The sequence below is a fragment of the Xyrauchen texanus genome, chromosome 3 (assembly GCF_025860055.1).
Source record: "Xyrauchen texanus isolate HMW12.3.18 chromosome 3, RBS_HiC_50CHRs, whole genome shotgun sequence".
NCBI classification, from domain to species: domain Eukaryota; kingdom Metazoa; phylum Chordata; class Actinopteri; order Cypriniformes; family Catostomidae; genus Xyrauchen; species Xyrauchen texanus.
This window is the reverse complement of record NC_068278.1, coordinates 20,508,118-20,524,987: the sequence shown is the minus strand read 5'-3', so window position 1 is coordinate 20,524,987 and position 16,870 is coordinate 20,508,118. Positions and strand designations below refer to the sequence as shown.

Sequence of the window (16,870 nt, the reverse complement as noted above, 5' to 3'; positions counted from 1 at the left end):
CACATTAGAGCATTTCAACCGAATTTGGCGCTTAAACTACAGCAGAATCTCCGTGACAGAAGGTACTAGCCGACGTGTATACTAAGAGTTGTTAAATACACCTTATTTCCTAATATAACCAGGATCCACGCTTTTAAATTAGTTTAAATGAATGTAGGCTATTTAAATATGGATTTAGACCAAGGGGAAACAATTACGACCGACCACGACAGTGATGAAGCAGACGAGAGCTTTTACCTCAGCAGGTAAGCTGACTAACGGCTCTCTCATTTCTGTATCTTCGAGAAATATAGCAATTTGAAATCTGTTTTATTTGTTATTTCAGGTTAATGTTGACGGGCGAGCAGCGGTTATCATCCCCCAATTTCTTCTCTTCAGGAGACTTGAATGATGGTATGACCATTTACAGCAATTTCACTCAAACCCAGCTCATAATGGTTATTTCTTGGCTAACTTCATATTACAGTTGCTATATAGTCTAGCCCCCCCCCTCTCTCTCTCTCTCTCTCTCTCTCTCTATATATAACTTAATGATTGTCACTGTGTAAACCTCCATGCCCTGCGTGACGTAACACACACCTGCATCTCGACGAATGAATGAAGATTTCCGCTCGAATCTAAGTTAAATATCCGATATAAAGTGTCATCCCATTGCACTGTCCTAAGTTGAATGTTGGAAATTCAGACTCTCCGAGTTGAACGGAACGCTTCATGAATCAAAGCAACAACAATATAGAGCATCGCGGCTTTCCTCACAAGAACGAACATTTGTACACACTTACACATACACACCAGGCATGTGTGGCAAAGTACATACATATATATATATATATATATATATATATATATATATTATTCTTTATCACTTCATTATTTTATTTGCTTTTTCATTTCATTTGGAGTGCAATTTGAATTTAGAAATGTATTTGATATATGTTTTTCGTTTTTTAAATAAATAAATTACATTTTCAATGCAAAATCACTTAAGCAAGAATATTTACTGATCCCTCAGCCAGGGGTTGCCAAGCCTCCGTTAGTAATTCAAAATGTTCACTTCTGAAATTGTATCACGGCTTGTGCTGTTTCTAACAAGTCATTGGATAAACAAGGATTGACGGATGGATGTGTGGGTGTGTGTGTGTGAGAGAGAGAGAGAGAGAGAGATGGAGCATGTGTGATCACCTGTTGCCACACCTAATCAGAGATGCTTACAGCTTTCTGAAGGTCAGTTTTCTCAGCGGAATATAGACGTCCCAGCAGGGGTATTCCTCTCTATTTAGGGGTAGCCGGTGTGCAAATGTCATTCACTATAGAAACAGCTATGTCTTCCGCCATTTTAAACAGTATGTATCCAATGTGGAATCTCACAGAGCACTGTTCTATGTAAACAATGACTAATGGATTCACTTTACTTCACCAACTGGCTCATATTACACACAAAAATGATATTTTGCCACCACCTGCTGGCTAACATTAATTTCAAAATTAAAGGCAGTAACTCCTAACTAGAGATGCACCGATTGCAATTTTCTTGTCCGATTCAGATTTCCGATTTTTGCAAGTGTGACCTGTCGATACCGATTTTTTCTGATTCAGATTTTCTTTCTAAGAACTATTATTGACCACATATACAAACAAAATCTACCTTTCTTCAATGCAACATTTTATTTTCATAATAAAATAAATTATTAAACATTACAATTTCACCCAAACTGCACTAAGTTACAGGATCTTCTCTCACTTAAACAGCTCTCAAAATAAAGTGCTCTGTGACTGGAAAGAGGTAGAAATAACAATTAACTGCAAATTAGTTGCTTTATATAACAGCTGTCATTTTCCACTATTTTTATAAATGGACCTTTTTCTCTTTATTACTTGTCTAACAAAACAATTCCGAAAATCTGAAGTGTCCAATACGCTCAACTTACGTTAGATGTACAAATATCAGTTGTAAAACTGAGCACTGCTTCAGGAACGGCTTGTAACCATACCTGTCAACACTCCCGTTTTTCCTGGAAGTCTCCCGTTTTGTTATTTCTCCCAAAAAAACTCCCATAATTTGTATGGCTCAAACCACGTTATATGAATAATCACATCAACATCAATATGCAGTTGCCAGATCTTGAATGAAATGCATCCTACTCACACAATCGAGACATACAAATTACAAATCATGTATGACCTCAATCATTTGCGCTATTGATATCTGCGCAGGCTGTAGACGTGGGATGTTAAATCAAGCATCACTGGTAGATGGGAGGAGAAGGGTCCGTGTATCATTTGGTCATTCGATTTTCCTTTTAGAATCGGGTATTCAAAAACAAAAAACAAGTGGCTATTTGATTTTTGTTATAAAATACAAAAATTCAAATACAAAGCGTTTCTCTTTTTCAGTGTCAAAAAGGGATGAGTGATATTTTAAAAATAATTTTAGTTTCATTTTCTATTTAGGATAACAAAAAATAAAATGACTTTAAAACAGAAACGAGAAAGGGACCGTTTGTTCATATTCCGAGACCGGATGTGGTAATTTACGTGACAAGAGCGCTAATGAGGATGGAGCTGTGTAGAAAAAAAGAAAAAGTACGTGCTGTGTAATTGGATGATCATAGAGTGTGATACATGGACATGGAGCAATACGTTATAACCACCAGCCACAATAGCAGCACGCAGCTATATATATCTGAATAACAGGAGGAGCACTGAAAAAGAGAAACGCTTTGTATTTGAATTTTTGTATTTTAAAACAAAAATCAAATAGCCACTTGTTTTTTGTTTTTGAATACCCGATTCTAAAAGGAAAATCAAATGACCAAAAGATACACGGACCGAGAAGACTCAGCTAGTGCTCCGGTGAAAAAAACAAAATGTACATTTAACAACAGCTGGATGGAAGAATTTAATTTCATATCCCGAAGCCATATCGACAATGCCCACGCCTTTTGTATTGTGTGTCGCACTGATTTTAATATCGGACACGGTGGGAAAAATTAAGTTACTCAGCACATTAAATCACATCGGTACAATTTGTATAGTATTTAGCCTGCCTCTGCCATCCAGCACCCCACTTCCCCTCTCCCGGATTTGTGCACCCAAATGTTGACAGATAACAGGCTGCTTGTGTGACATGACACAAGATTAAACAACTCGGGCAACGTGACGTCGGAAAGTACCTCCTACTCTGTATCGAGGAAATGTATCAGATTTCTGAACCCTCTGTCCTCAACTATGGAGAACAGCTGGTCATCCAGGGCCATGAATTCCATAATTTTCCTCGTAATTGCTTTGGACTTGTGGCTGGCTCTGAGCTCTGGCTAGCTTCTTTTTTAAAATGGGCATTTTCAGCTGGGTGATGGTGTTTTAAATGTCTAATTAGGTTTGTTGTTCCGAAAGTTATTGTGGTGGTTCCTCCGCGGTTTACTTTGGCATCACAATTATTACACATTTCGAACTTTATGTATTCTTCACTCACAGTGAAGATCTTCCACGGCAATGACATGTTTACGTGCGGCTGTGACGTTACTGCCTGCGCCGCTGGCAACAAAACGGACCGGCTTGGAATCGGAAAGACGTGAGGCTGACCGGCCGGTCACCGGTCCGGCCGAGCATGTGGAAAATCGGCTAATTCCGGTCCCTGGCCGGTCGATTGGTGCATCTCTACTCCTAACACATATGCACTGTGCTTACAATTTAATTTAGAACAGCACGAACACAAGTGGAGTGATACACACAGTGAAGCTGTCACACCATCAGTGCTCATGGAACGTCTCTCGTCCAATCAGATTCGAGGACCGTAACTAACTGTGGTATATATATATATATATATATACTAGGGCTGGGCTGTAAAACGATATCGATATATATCACGATAAAGAAAATCCACGATAAGCTTTTGAGGAATTTTCAATATTTACTGCGTGTCGCTAAAACACAAGCAGTTCGGCTTTCTCAGGCTGCGTTTCCATTGGGTCGGGCAAAATCTGCTCAAAGGCACAAACAGTGCTAGGAGAGCTTGCTGCGCACCGCTGCCAATCCTATGATCCACCTTAGGAATTCATTGAAAACGCTGTCAGCTTCAATCACAACGCACCAGTGGTAACGTAGGGTACTTGCTAATTCTAGCTGCCTTGCTAACAATTAGGTTACGTTGGACACCGGATTGATTCCATCCGCACCAAACGTTAAAAAACGTTTTCAAAAATTTATTTCGGGACACCCCTAAACCCACATTCAGCATCATTCCACTGTCACAAGGTCTTCTATGCCCCATACTTGGGTATCTCAATCTAAAGAAATATAAAAAATATTTCATTTTAATGTAAAAAATATTCCAACAAATACTGGACTGCTGTCACTATGTTCAGAACAAACAGATGATCTTTTAACATTAATTTTCAATTGATAAACGGTAAAAGACAGTAAAATTGGTAAAAGATCTCGCAGACCCCACTGCTTTGGCCATCTCTTGACCCCCTGTGCAGTTTTCTAGAGACTATTTGGACTGTTTAGAATACATTTTTTCTTCTTTTCTTCTGTCAACTTTGATATAAAAAAAAGTAAGTGCAATGTGTAAATGTATATCGTGATAAATATCGATATCGAACAATATGAAAAAGATTATCGTGATAACAATTTTGGCCGTATCACCCAGCCCTAATATATATATATATATATATATATATATATATATATATATATATCATGAAGGGGAACAAAACAAATTTATTCACACACATGTATTTTCCCGGACAACAAAATACCCGACCGGTAGAGAATGCACAGATGAAGTAGGTTCTTAGAGAGAACATTTTAATTGGACTTATTTTTTCCCAGTTTCATTCGAATTTTTTGTAAAAAAATAAATAAGGTTCAAAGTTTGAAATCAAGGTGTCGCTTTATTAGGCTTAACGCTAACTCTGCTTAATAAAAATGACCCATAGTACCACCTAGTATCAAACCAGCGGTAATAATGTTGTTCATTGGTTTTCTGTGAAGTTTTTTTCTGCGTCAATCAAAACTTGGTCAACCAAGACTCTTCTCATTGATTAATGTTTGGTCGTCTATCAGGGGGCAGCCCTAACTGGAACAACAAGACACAATGCAGCAGACATAGACGTTTGTCAGACATGTTATTATATATGTTATTAGACGAATACTAGAGTAATCGGTCCGAGTACTCGAGTAGACAAAATGACCAAAATGCCCATCCCTAATACATATAGATAGATATACATGCATGCATAGACTGACAGACAGATAAATAGATACACATACAGATAGATAGATTGACAGATTGGCAGATTCACATACATACATAGACAGACAAATTGATATATATATATATATATAGATATAGATATATACATACATATAGATAGATAAGGGGTGCTTGGGTCAGCTTTGCCTCTTCAAATTTTCTCTATATACATTTAAAATCATACAACTGTGGTAACTTAAGTAGTATTTTCTCTCTGTTTGATAGTGATTTCCCCTCAGATTGGCCTGCTGTGTTGCAGAGTACAGAACAGAAATGCACCCACCACAAAACAGGTATATTTCATAAGACTGCACACTCTGGGAGGATTTTAAGGAGTATTCCGGGTTCAATACAAGCTAACCTCAATCTACAGCATTTGGGGAATAATATTGATTCGCACAAAAAATTATTTCTACTCGTCACTCCTTTTCTTTAAAAAAAAAAAAGTACAAATCGAGGTTACATTGAGGAAGTTACAATGGTAGTGAATGGGTTCAATCCGTAAACGTTAAAATAATCATAAATATATACCAACAAGACATAAACAATATGCATAATAACATGATATCAGTGATAAAATTGCTTATGGACCTTAATTTTACAACTTCGTTGCCATTACCATGTAATGTCAGCAAACCCTAAAAAGGCTGTAAAAATTACAATTTAAACAACTTTACAGCTCAAATAATACATGAGTTTTAACAGAAGAATTAATGTAAATGCTTTTATAAAATTATAAGCTTCACATTTCATTTCTGCCTTAAAACCTTTGCCTTTTTTTTTTTTTAAAGGATGGACGAGTCGAAGTTATTTTTTGTGCTAATAAATATTATGCCACAAATGCTGTTGAATAAGCTTAACTTGTATTAAACCTGGAATATCCCTTTATCTTCTTTACTCAGAAGTTTGGAGGAAACTGATGTGTGAGTATTGGATTGTCATCTGTTATGTGTCCAAGTGTACACCAAATCTTATGTATTCGTCTTTGTCTTGATTCAGTTTCTCCAATTTTATATTGATTTAAACATATTTGCAATTATCCATTATGAATTGAATACTTATTATGAATTTAATGTTTTTTTATTTATAATGAGCAGGCCCATGGCACCATGGTTTCTCCAGCGAGCCCTATAAGGTTTGTATGTCTTTGTTTAGACCTCATCGTGAAAGTAAATGGAAACTCATTCAACTTTAAATAATACAAAATATATATATATATTTTGTTCATCAGTGTCCAAGCCGTTCTTAATGAACAAGAGAACTCTACGCAAAGGGAACAGAGTGAAGGTACCCCAGTAGACAGACACAGTCTGGAAAAGTGCAGCCTCCAACTTTAAACAAGCATCCTAAGATTAAAAAGCCTTCAGTGCCTAACAATTTAAGAATGCATAATTGTTAACTAAACATTTATCTTTAAAAGGATTTATGTCAGATTAAGCCTGATCCATCAATTGTTGGTTTTGGAGATTCAATAATCTGTAATAATGTGTGTCACTCTTAACAGTAAATGTACTATTCTAATTTAACAGCTGGTAAGACACGTTGACATCTGTGGCAATGTCTCGTTTGATTTCATTGATCATTTATTAGCTGTTTTTATTTTTTTTAAGTATATGAGCCCATGGAAAGCCAGATCCACTCTGAGGCTGATATCACAGTAACCAGGATGTCTGATCAACGGAGAGATGTGTTGATAAGGACAGTCAAGCCACAGCTCCATGTTACATCAAAGCCTCAATCCTCCACTTTTAACTCATCACAAAACCTGTCACAGAATACTCTGCCCAAGGATGAATCATTGTTGGATAAATTTCACCTTCAGCCTGGCCCTCCTTTGAGATGTTCAGTGAAAAAAAATTTCAAGACTGGCAAACAGAAAACTGATGCAGAGGTCAGAGTGGAGAAAAAGGAAAAGACTCCACGCAGGTCAATGATGTATAATAACATGGAATTTACAGATTAGTAACTTAAAATGTACACAAAAAGTAGCTACCAAAACGTCTGGATTACTATTGTAACCCCCGTTCCCTGTATGGCTCTCACTAGACAGTTGTGTTGAATGAAGCGACATTAGGGGTCTTTCTTGAAGGCCTCGGTTACCTCTGAACTTGAGAAAAGGCCAATGAGAAATTGGCAGACATAAAAGGAGGGAATCGTGTGTCTGTCAGGTTTTGCACAGAGGAGCCAAGAATGAGGTTCGGCCGTTAAAGTGGCTCGGTACAGCGTTGTGGCCGGGGGGGGGCACAAAGTCTCGTTTCCTCCATCAGTGAACGGGGGTTACAATAGTAACCCAGACGTTCCCCGTCTGTCGCTCACTCAACGTTGTGTCGAACGAAGCGACTCCAGGAGTCCCGATTCAATCACGCCATGCGCTGAACCGTGTACGTTAACTGCTGACGCAGGTGCGGGCCAGACTGCATGTACCCTTCCCCAATGGCCCATAAAAACGTCACATTTTTTTTTAGGTTCCCTACATCACTGAAGGGGGGGGGGTGCGGGGGGGGATGGGTAAGCTTGGGAGCAGGCCGTGCCTTTTCTCTCTCTATGTTTCTCGCATAGAGTTAAAGCGACAGGGGCCATTTAACGCTATAATATGCATCAGGGAATCCGTTCTTTTCCAATTCCTATTCTTTCAGGGGGAAAAGACCCCGTGGAGACCACATCCTGCCCAGGCTGGGGGAGGTTAAATGTGGTGAATAGGTCACATGGGTTTTCAGGCCACACGTGGAAGTGGCGTGGTGGTAGATTCTACCTAGCGAGGGAGGAGTTGCTACAAACACAGCGACCGGGGAAAGAGGGGAATACCCAAGGGAGACGCGGGTCTGCTGGCAGGGGGACCGTACCGCAGAAAATACACATAGGGGGATTGATCTGTGATGGCCAAACCCTGTGCAGCACCTATTCCAGTACAGTGTAGTTAGTATCCGTAGTGGGCCTGGTCGGGAATTCCTCTGCTAAATTCACGGACCAGAGGGCTAGGGAGGGAAGACATCTAGGGAGGGAAGACATCCAGGGAGGGCAGCCTAGTGGACTCTCATAGGAGAAAGAGCGCACGTGATAACCTCAGTGGAGGGGAAGGGCGCTATGTGCAAGCAGAACACCCGGTAAGCAATTCTGCATTATCGAGTTCTACGTGCCCTGACCTGAGAAAATATGGGACAAAACAGACTCAACCCTGAGATTGTAGAATCTCGTAAAGTTATTGGGTGTTGCCCAGCCCACAGCTGTACAGATGTCTGCTAGGGAGGTGCCGTTGGCCAGTGCCCACAAGAACACCACACTGCTCGTAGAGTGTGCTAGAACCAGCAAGGGGGCGGACATGGCTTGGTCCCCAACCCTCTTGATTTAAGCGAGCGCAATCATGAGGGTCATCTTCAAGGAGAGGGCTCTAAGCTTGACTGAAACAAGCAAATGGGGGTCTCTGAAGGCCCGAAAGGACCACAGAGAGATCCCATGAGGGGAACAGGCATGGCCTAGGAGGGTTCAGCCTCCGGGCGCCTCTAAAGGACCTGATGCTTCCCTAAGGATTTTCCGACATGGCGGCTACATAGACCTTCAAGGTGGAGGGGGACAGCCTCTCCTGCAGACATGAGAGCATTGACCCGACTGCGTATCTCTGCGGGTCTTCAGATTGGGAAGAACACCAATTCGCGAACAAGCGCCATTTCGGGGCATAAAGCTGCCTGGTAGAGGGAGCTCTGGCTTGGTTGATCGTGTCTACGACAGCAGGTGGTAGGCAACTTGGATCTTCCGCAGCCCGTCGAAGGGCCAGACATGGAGGAGACATTCCAGAGGTCTAGGCGTGGATGCCAGAGTGTGCCCATCCCTGAGAAAGAAGTTCCCTTCTCAGGGGAATCTGCCAGGGAGGTGCTGTTGCGAGGAGCTTATTGTCCAAAAACCAAGTCTGAGTGGGCCAATAGGGGTTCACTAGGGTGACTTGTCTGTTGTCCTCCCTGGTCTTCCACAGCACCTGTGCAAGTAGGCTCACTGGGGGAAATGTGCATTTTTGGCAGCCCCCGGGGCCAGCTGTGTGCCAGCGCATCTGTCCCGAGGGAAGCCTCCGTTAGGGAGTATCAGAGTGGGCAGTGGAAGGTCTCTTGGGAAGCAAACAGGTCCACCTGTACTTTGCTGAACCCCTCCCATATCAGCTGGACCACCTAGGGTTGGAGCATCCACTCTCGGCTGATCGTGCCCTGTCGCGACAGCGCGTATGCTGCCGTGTTGAGGCTGCCCGGGATATGAGTGGCGTGCAGCTGCTGACTCCAAAGGAGGTAATGGTGGGCGAGTTGTGACATGTGACGAGAGCGTACGCTGTCTTTACAATTTATGTACGGCACTGTCGTGGTGCTGTCTGAATGGATCAAGATGTGCTTGCCCTGGATCAGCAAGAGAGACCTCCGCAGGGCAAGAAGTACAGCCATCAACTCTAGGCAGTTGACGTGCCAATATAGGCGCGGTCCTGTCCAGTTGCACATGGCGCCCCAACCCAGTTTGGAGGCGTCTGTGGTGACCACGATGCGTCTGGACACCTGCTGTGGGGGTCCTGTCCGTAGAAAACAGAGGTCTGTCTAATGGTTGAATGTCTGGTGGCAGAAAGAGGTAATGAACACACAGTATGTGCCGCAGCTCCATGCCCATCTCGGGAGTTGAGTCTGAAGCCAGTGATGAAGTGGTCTCATGTGCATCAACCCGAGTGGCGCGGACACCACTGAGGATGTCATATGCCCCAGGAGCATCTGGAACCGCCGCAGTGGAATCGCTGTGCCTTGTCTGAGCGAACTTAGACAGTTCAATACCGGCTGTGTGCACTCGCTTGCGAGGCGTACTGTCGTTAAGACTAAGTCTAACTCCATGCCAAGAAAAGAGATGCTCTGAACCGGGGAGAGCTTGCTTTTTTTCCAGTTGATCTGAAGCCCTTGATGGCTGAGGTGCCTAAGAGTCAGCTAGAATTAGCCAGTCGTCAAGGAAATCGAGTACGTGGATGCCTACTTCTCTTAGCGGTGCAAGGGCGGCCTCTGCGACCTTCATGAAGACGCAAAAGTATAGGGATGAGCCAAAGGGGAGGACCTGGTACTAGTACGTCAGGCCGTTGGATGCGAGCCTTAGGGAGTGTCTGTGCCGAGGCAAAAGTGAGACGTGAACGCATCCTTCAGGTCTACTGCTGCGAACCAATCTAGATGCTAGACAAACATTAGAATAAGCCTCCGCGTGAGCACCTTTGAACGGGAGTCTGTGTGAGGCCCGGATCAGCACTCGCAGGTCCAAGATTGGCTGCCTTGGCTGCCACTCATCTCGACTGGAGGGACGGCTCTATCGATTCCCTGTGGGGTGAGTGCCTGGCGAACTAAATTGCGTAGCCGAGTCAGATGGTCCCGTCCAGCCAGTACAATGGGTTGGAAGCATAAGTGATGCCTGCATGGCAGCCCAGTTGAGTCATCAGCATCAGACACCGCTGTGAAGCTCTCTGATGCAGCGGCGAAATCATCATCCTGCTTGTGGGGTACGAGGGAGACATCAGACTGGTCATGGGGCGAGCTGGTCTTGCAAAGGAAATCGCCTTCATTGCCAGCCGGGCCGGCCCCAATCCCGTAGGAAGGAGGTGGGGGGTGGCTGAAGTGGCTTTCGCTTGGAGGACAGAAAGCCGTGACCGCAACGTTGCCATGGTTATGTTCTCACAATGAGAACACAAACCATTCATAAAACACAGCTTGCTGTGATCGCAGCCCAGACATGCGAGGCAGCTCTTATGACCGTCAGAAGCGGAGAGATATCTGCCGCATCCAGGAACTACACAAAGGCGGAAACACATCTTTAAAAAGATGTTAAACGCCAATGTGTATACTCTTTTAGAGGAAATATACTCTTTTTCTAGTCTATTTGCGCTTTAAGGAAATGCTGTCGAAGCGCTCAGGGGCGTGGACTGCACTGGCGTGCAGAGAAGGGAGAAAGCCGCTGGTAATTCGCTGTAGGATCCAACAGCAATATTCTTAGAGGCGAGTGGAACAGTAGTGGAACACCAGCTTGCTGAACACACAACCGCTCGTCTCAGAAGAAAAAATCTGAATGGACAGACACACGATTCCCTCCTTTTATACCCACATGTCCGGGGGAGGGACATGCAAATTCTGTGCCAATTTCTCATTGGCCTTTTCTCAAGTTCAGAGGTAACCGAGGCCTTCAAGAAAGACCCCTAGTGTCGCTTCATTCAACACAATGTCGAGTGAGAGACAGACAGGGAACATGTTAATTATTCATTAATTGAGCTGCTCTGTACAGTGTGAATGGGCTCAAATGACATATTACGTGTCATATTTTCTATTTATGGACAGGTCACCACGATCTCAAGTAAGGAATGAGACTCAAGAGACTAAAGAGTGTAATAAGGTGTTTGATTCACCTTTCACCGCGTGTGTTAAACCAAAACTACAAGCTAAAGCTTATGTCAGTCCAGGCAAGTGCTCACACTTGAACACACAAATTACACTTGATGGCATGTACAAAGTTAAGCTTTATTACAGCATGTTCTTGTTGATTTTGTGTGCAATCACATGAAATTGCTTAGCATTCCTGAAAGATAAAACCAATACTAAAAATGTAATGTATTAAAACACTTTTCACTAAAAATGTTGCCCTGTGTTTACTGCTTGCAAGCAGTATTACAGCAATAAGCAGTTTAAAGGCATAACGTTAGACAGAGCTTAAACTTGCAATGGCATACTTAAACTGTGGTATGCATGCATATTATGTTGAAACATACAGTTGGGAATGTGAATCAGAGAAGATGAAATTCAGTACAGATCTGAATGTAGCACAACTGTTTAGGCTTAAATGATGTTCCCAAACCCTGTTCTGTAGGTTTCCGTGGCACAGGCATTATAAACCCAAAGACAGGGAAAGTCTTAACTCTCAACACCATCCACAGACGGAATCGGTTTGGAGAGACAAAGGTGCATGCAGCTGTGGTGCAGGGAGACGTTCAAGCTGTCAAAGACATGATCAAAGTGGGTGCTTCCGTTAATGACGTGGATTATGCAGGTACAGCATTTTGCAGGATACTGAAAAATGATGTCCTCAAATATATTGCATGTAAGGGTGTAGAAATAATATGTAGGAGTTATTAGCAACATTTTGGCTAAATGTAAACAACTTAACCAAGGAGAATTATGCTAAATTGTCAGTTAAGAAATTTCACAGGAGTAAGAGGGCCATATAACAAGGTCACAGTCCAATAATATTGCTTTTATAAAACACCTCGACATTAAGCATTGTCATGTAAATTGGTTATTCACTTGTTAAAACTATTTAAACCAAGTTTAAAGTAAAACAATTATTTGTCTGGGGAGAAAAGAGTACATTTAAGTAATAGTTACATGTTAAATTCACATGTCAAAGTGTCTGTTGTATGTTTTCAAAAATTATGACAGATGCCCGACCTTATAGTATGCAATCAAATTGATTCTCTGCAACAGAAATGTAAACTGTGCTGGGTAGGGGAGGTGGCTGTTGTCATGGTAGTTACATTAGGTTACTTACAATACTCAAATAATAAATTACATCAGGGGTGTTCATTAGTGAAATTTGACGATTCTTGATACCAGCTTCAATACCACAAGACATTTTATGCTGAAGTGCTGAAATTTTACACTATATTTGACACTTCTTTACCTGTCAGAATGCATTTATTTCCATCTCTGGAAACAAAACAAAATAAAAAGTAACAACATAATGGTTTATTAACATTTTCCCAGCAAAGCCTTCCCCAGTACTTAGTACTGCACTAAAATAGCACCAATTCACATAGCATTTAAGTTTCCCATATATGCGGGGCGCCGATTTCTCTTCCTAGTCCAGCCCTGCCCACCGTGGTTGCATATTCATAGCATTGGGCATTAAATCTCTTAAAATCTCATCTACCACTATATTAATTATACGGCAGACTGTGGCTCACCGCATTCATTATTCACATCAGGGTGTCGGCACCACTTTGAACTTAACATGAAAAGTATCATTATGCCTTTTGGTGATAGTTAAGACTTGACCTGCTTATGTGGTAATTAAAATATGCCTTACATAGGCTGAAAAATACTTGATTTCGATGACAAGTCCCATCTGGATTGCTTTGTACATCAGATAGTGTTAAGAGGTCCTTTATCCATCATTTTATCACATTGTTGTGAGTGCGTGTACAGAGATTATTTTATTTGCTGAGGTAACCTCCGCGACTATCATAGGAGAGAGCGTAACAGCCAACAAGCATGTTACGACAGAACCACCCATAGAATGTCTATGGGACCTTGTTTTGCTATTTTTATTTTATTTTACTGAGTTTGTAGGCTGAACTTGATAAAAGGGCTCTGGTGTGTGTGAAAACTTGGAAACAATAACAGAATTCACGTTTTACCGCTAATAATGTTCTACAAAGGTTCTAAGGCACACATGTCCACCAGATGGCATTGTGGATCAATGCTACTCAACTTAGAGGTCTATTATTTTTAGGTTGGACTCCACTCCATGAAGCAGTGGATAGAAACAACCATACAATTACAGAAATTTTACTCAAAGCTGGAGCTCGAGTCAACTGCAGAGGATATAATGGCATTACACCTTTACATGATGCCATACAGCAACATTATTACGAGGTGTGTGACCCTCATATTGTTTAACTATATTATTAAGTGTGTGTATAACATTTACAGACCTTGATTGTATTATATGAAATGCATGTGCTTACAGATTGTAGATCTTCTTCTGAAGTATGGTGCTGATCCATTATTAAAGTGTGATGGAGGGAAGACTCCTATGAACTTGACCACAGACAGTTCTATGTATAGACTGGTGGAGAAATATCTGCCAAAGGCTAAAAGACATCCTTGTACAGTTGTAAATCTTTTGTCATACACATAACTGAATATTTTTAATAATCATAAATAATATATAATAATATTTGCAAAATTTTGTAATAGTTGAATATCCTCCCAGCACCACTTATTCTGCAGCTGTCATAGTAAGTTAAATATGATATGCATTTAAGTAAAATATCTGCTCTCACATACCCTTGTGCAATTTCTTGATCTGATTACTGATTATTTACTTTTGTTTCATTTGATTTTGAGGGCACAAAAGCTGCACAAAACTCAAAAGGATCTGGTGATGCAAGTGAGCATGAAAGCAGTCAGCAGCCTATCGAAACTGAACCCATTTCTGGTCCAAGCGTAGGAAAGCCAAGCTGTGATCCATCCAAGAAGTTGGAGACTTATTTCAAAGGTACTCCCAAACATTAATCAAGGGGTGTGAGAACTGGATAGGGCAAAAAAAAAAAAAGAAAGAAAAAAAGAATAACTAAATTACTTAACTAAATCCAAAGTATCATCAAATAACAGAAGTAGCTATTTGCATCAAGTTTTCACAAGCTATGCTGCCAATAGGTTGACTGTTTTCATTTGTTACTCTTTAACATAAGTCACTCTGTAGTATGTGATGTTCAAAACAAGAATGAATTGCTCCCCCACTCAATTTAAAGACTATATTTAATCATTGTATATGGCATTTCCTCATTTCCCAGTGGAATCATCACCACAGACTAGCACCAATGCACTGTGTCCTGTGAGGGACAAAGGAAGGGACTTCTGTAGCCAGGTCCCCTTACTGGTACAAGAGCTGGAGAATCAGGGATCAGACTCCTGTCTAGCCAGTGATGTTGAGAGTGATGTTACAGTGGATTATACCGAAGCTACTTCATCTTCACCAGAACATTGGACTCTTTGTGCCACTCAGGATTTCTCTGGTTCTTAATGCAGATGTTTCAGCAGACTGTCAAATATCTGAAAAACTGAATTGTTATTTGAAATTTAGATGTCTGCAATTTAGTTATTTTTTGTTAATTTACATTTACATGCAATACTTGTTTAAATGATCACAATATATGCATTGATGTCATTGCCATAGTGGCAAATGTGTAGTCATCTGTAACATGTTCTAAGTGTTGGAGTTATGTGCAGTGAATTAGTTATGTGTTAGTGAATGTGCAGCCACAATTAAAACATTTGTTTTGTAATACATGATTTAAATTTGTTTCATTTTCTGTTATCTAAACATAGTACTGTACAATTATATAATCAAATACTTGACACCCATATTTATTTTGTTATGTCTGATCTATTATAGTGTCCCTTGTTTGGAAGTTATGACACAAAGTCTGTTCCTTTCATTTTCCAGAATAAAAATATTGGATTTAATCAGTATCCTGACAATTATTTTCTTTGTGACCACAAAATGCTAAATTGCACAGATAAGATTTTGACATTTATTTAGCCTTTTTATTTTATTTTATTTCATTTATTATTCTTAGGGGCAGCTGGTGAAACTCTGATGAATGGTGCCAATTCAGTAGCTGACGAATCAAGCTCATATTCTTTCCCTGTCTATACAAACTATCCGGTGAGTGGGTCCCCTTAAACCAAAAAAGTGTCTTCTGTGTGAATTTTACATTGTAATGAACCATCTGAAACTTTTTTAATGGAATATTTCAGATTATTGAAAAGGGAAAGCCATGTCAGAGTTCAAGTGGAGATTCATGTCAAATTTGCTGTGTAAAAGCCACGGCAGCAGGAAAGAGGTTACTGGAAGGTTGTCAAGACAATAATGGGGCTGATATTAAGGATGATAATGATTCTGCCACGGCAAAGAAAAAGATCAAAAGAACAAAACTTAACACTCAAACAGAAAATGAGTTTTTGGAGTACTTGCTCAACTTTGATCAGAATCATGTCTTAACAGATCTAGTTGACCCCTCAATTCAACTGGATAAAGATAAAAGCAAACAGTCTATTGATGTTTACCAAAAGATCCCATCTGAAACTTTGAATATTTCTGACACCCACAATGACATGGGTCATGGTTGTAACATTTCTTTACTGTCACCTCGTCTAAATGAACTAGTTGACTCCTGTTTACAAGAAGAATTCAAGGGAGACATGATGTTACATCTATCTGAAGTGATGTCAGAATCACCATTACAGTGTGAGGAACTGTTTCAAGCAACCAATTCACACAACATAGATTCACCATCTTTGCTAGTGGGCATAATCCATAATAATGGACTAGCCTGCAGTTCAGAGTCTTCAGAAGAAGATGAACCAGAGGAAATAGACACAGCCAAAAAACAGAGGACAGTCACGTTTACAGCCCAGTCGTTATTTCATGAGGACCAGCAACTGCAGGGAACTTCGCCACCACATTGCTTTTCCATTGAGTCCATCCCTGTATCTGGACAATCAGAAACCCATATAAATGCACATAATTCTAGTAATGACTCAACACATGGCAACTTTCAAAAAGTGAGATCTCCTAACAGAAAGTCCCTATTGGAGCCTCTCAATCAGAATAAAAACTCAAACAAAAACAAACAAAATCAATGGGGGGTGTCAGAGATATCATGCAGCACTACTCAAACTCAAGTAAGTGGGTGCTGTATTGAAAATCTAAGCATGGAAATCAAAAACCTTGTTGGTGATATATTGATTTCAAAATTGTCAGAGAGTGTTATTGATGGACCGGAGGTGGAACGAAATTCTCCTTGCAAGGGAACAGTTGGCGAGCCAATGAGTAACTATC

General features: G+C 40.9%; 1 protein-coding gene across 1 annotated transcript; it reads left to right on the top strand.

The window, feature by feature from the left end:
• The first annotated feature begins 168 nt into the window (after window positions 1-168).
• ankrd31 (ankyrin repeat domain 31) lies at window positions 169-15,439 on the top strand. Its single transcript, XM_052099209.1, has 8 exons — window positions 169-245; window positions 326-393; window positions 12,113-12,292; window positions 13,754-13,896; window positions 13,991-14,148; window positions 14,237-14,261; window positions 14,371-14,521; window positions 14,820-15,439. The coding sequence occupies exons 1-8, from the start codon at window positions 169-171 to the stop codon at window positions 15,047-15,049; spliced, it is 1,032 nt and encodes a 343-aa protein (XP_051955169.1). The 3' UTR covers window positions 15,050-15,439.
• Window positions 15,440-16,870: the final 1,431 nt, after the last annotated feature.

Bases quoted from the DNA above. Each gene is read 5' to 3' on its own strand.
- ankrd31 (XM_052099209.1), top strand. From the start codon at position 169: ATGGATTTAGACCAAGGGGAAACAATTACGACCGACCACGACAGTGAT. The intron at 394-12,112 runs GTATGACCATTT...CCTGTTCTGTAG, and splicing joins TTCAGGAGACTTGAATGATG to GTTTCCGTGGCACAGGCATT. The intron at 14,522-14,819 runs GTACTCCCAAAC...CTCATTTCCCAG, and splicing joins GTTGGAGACTTATTTCAAAG to TGGAATCATCACCACAGACT.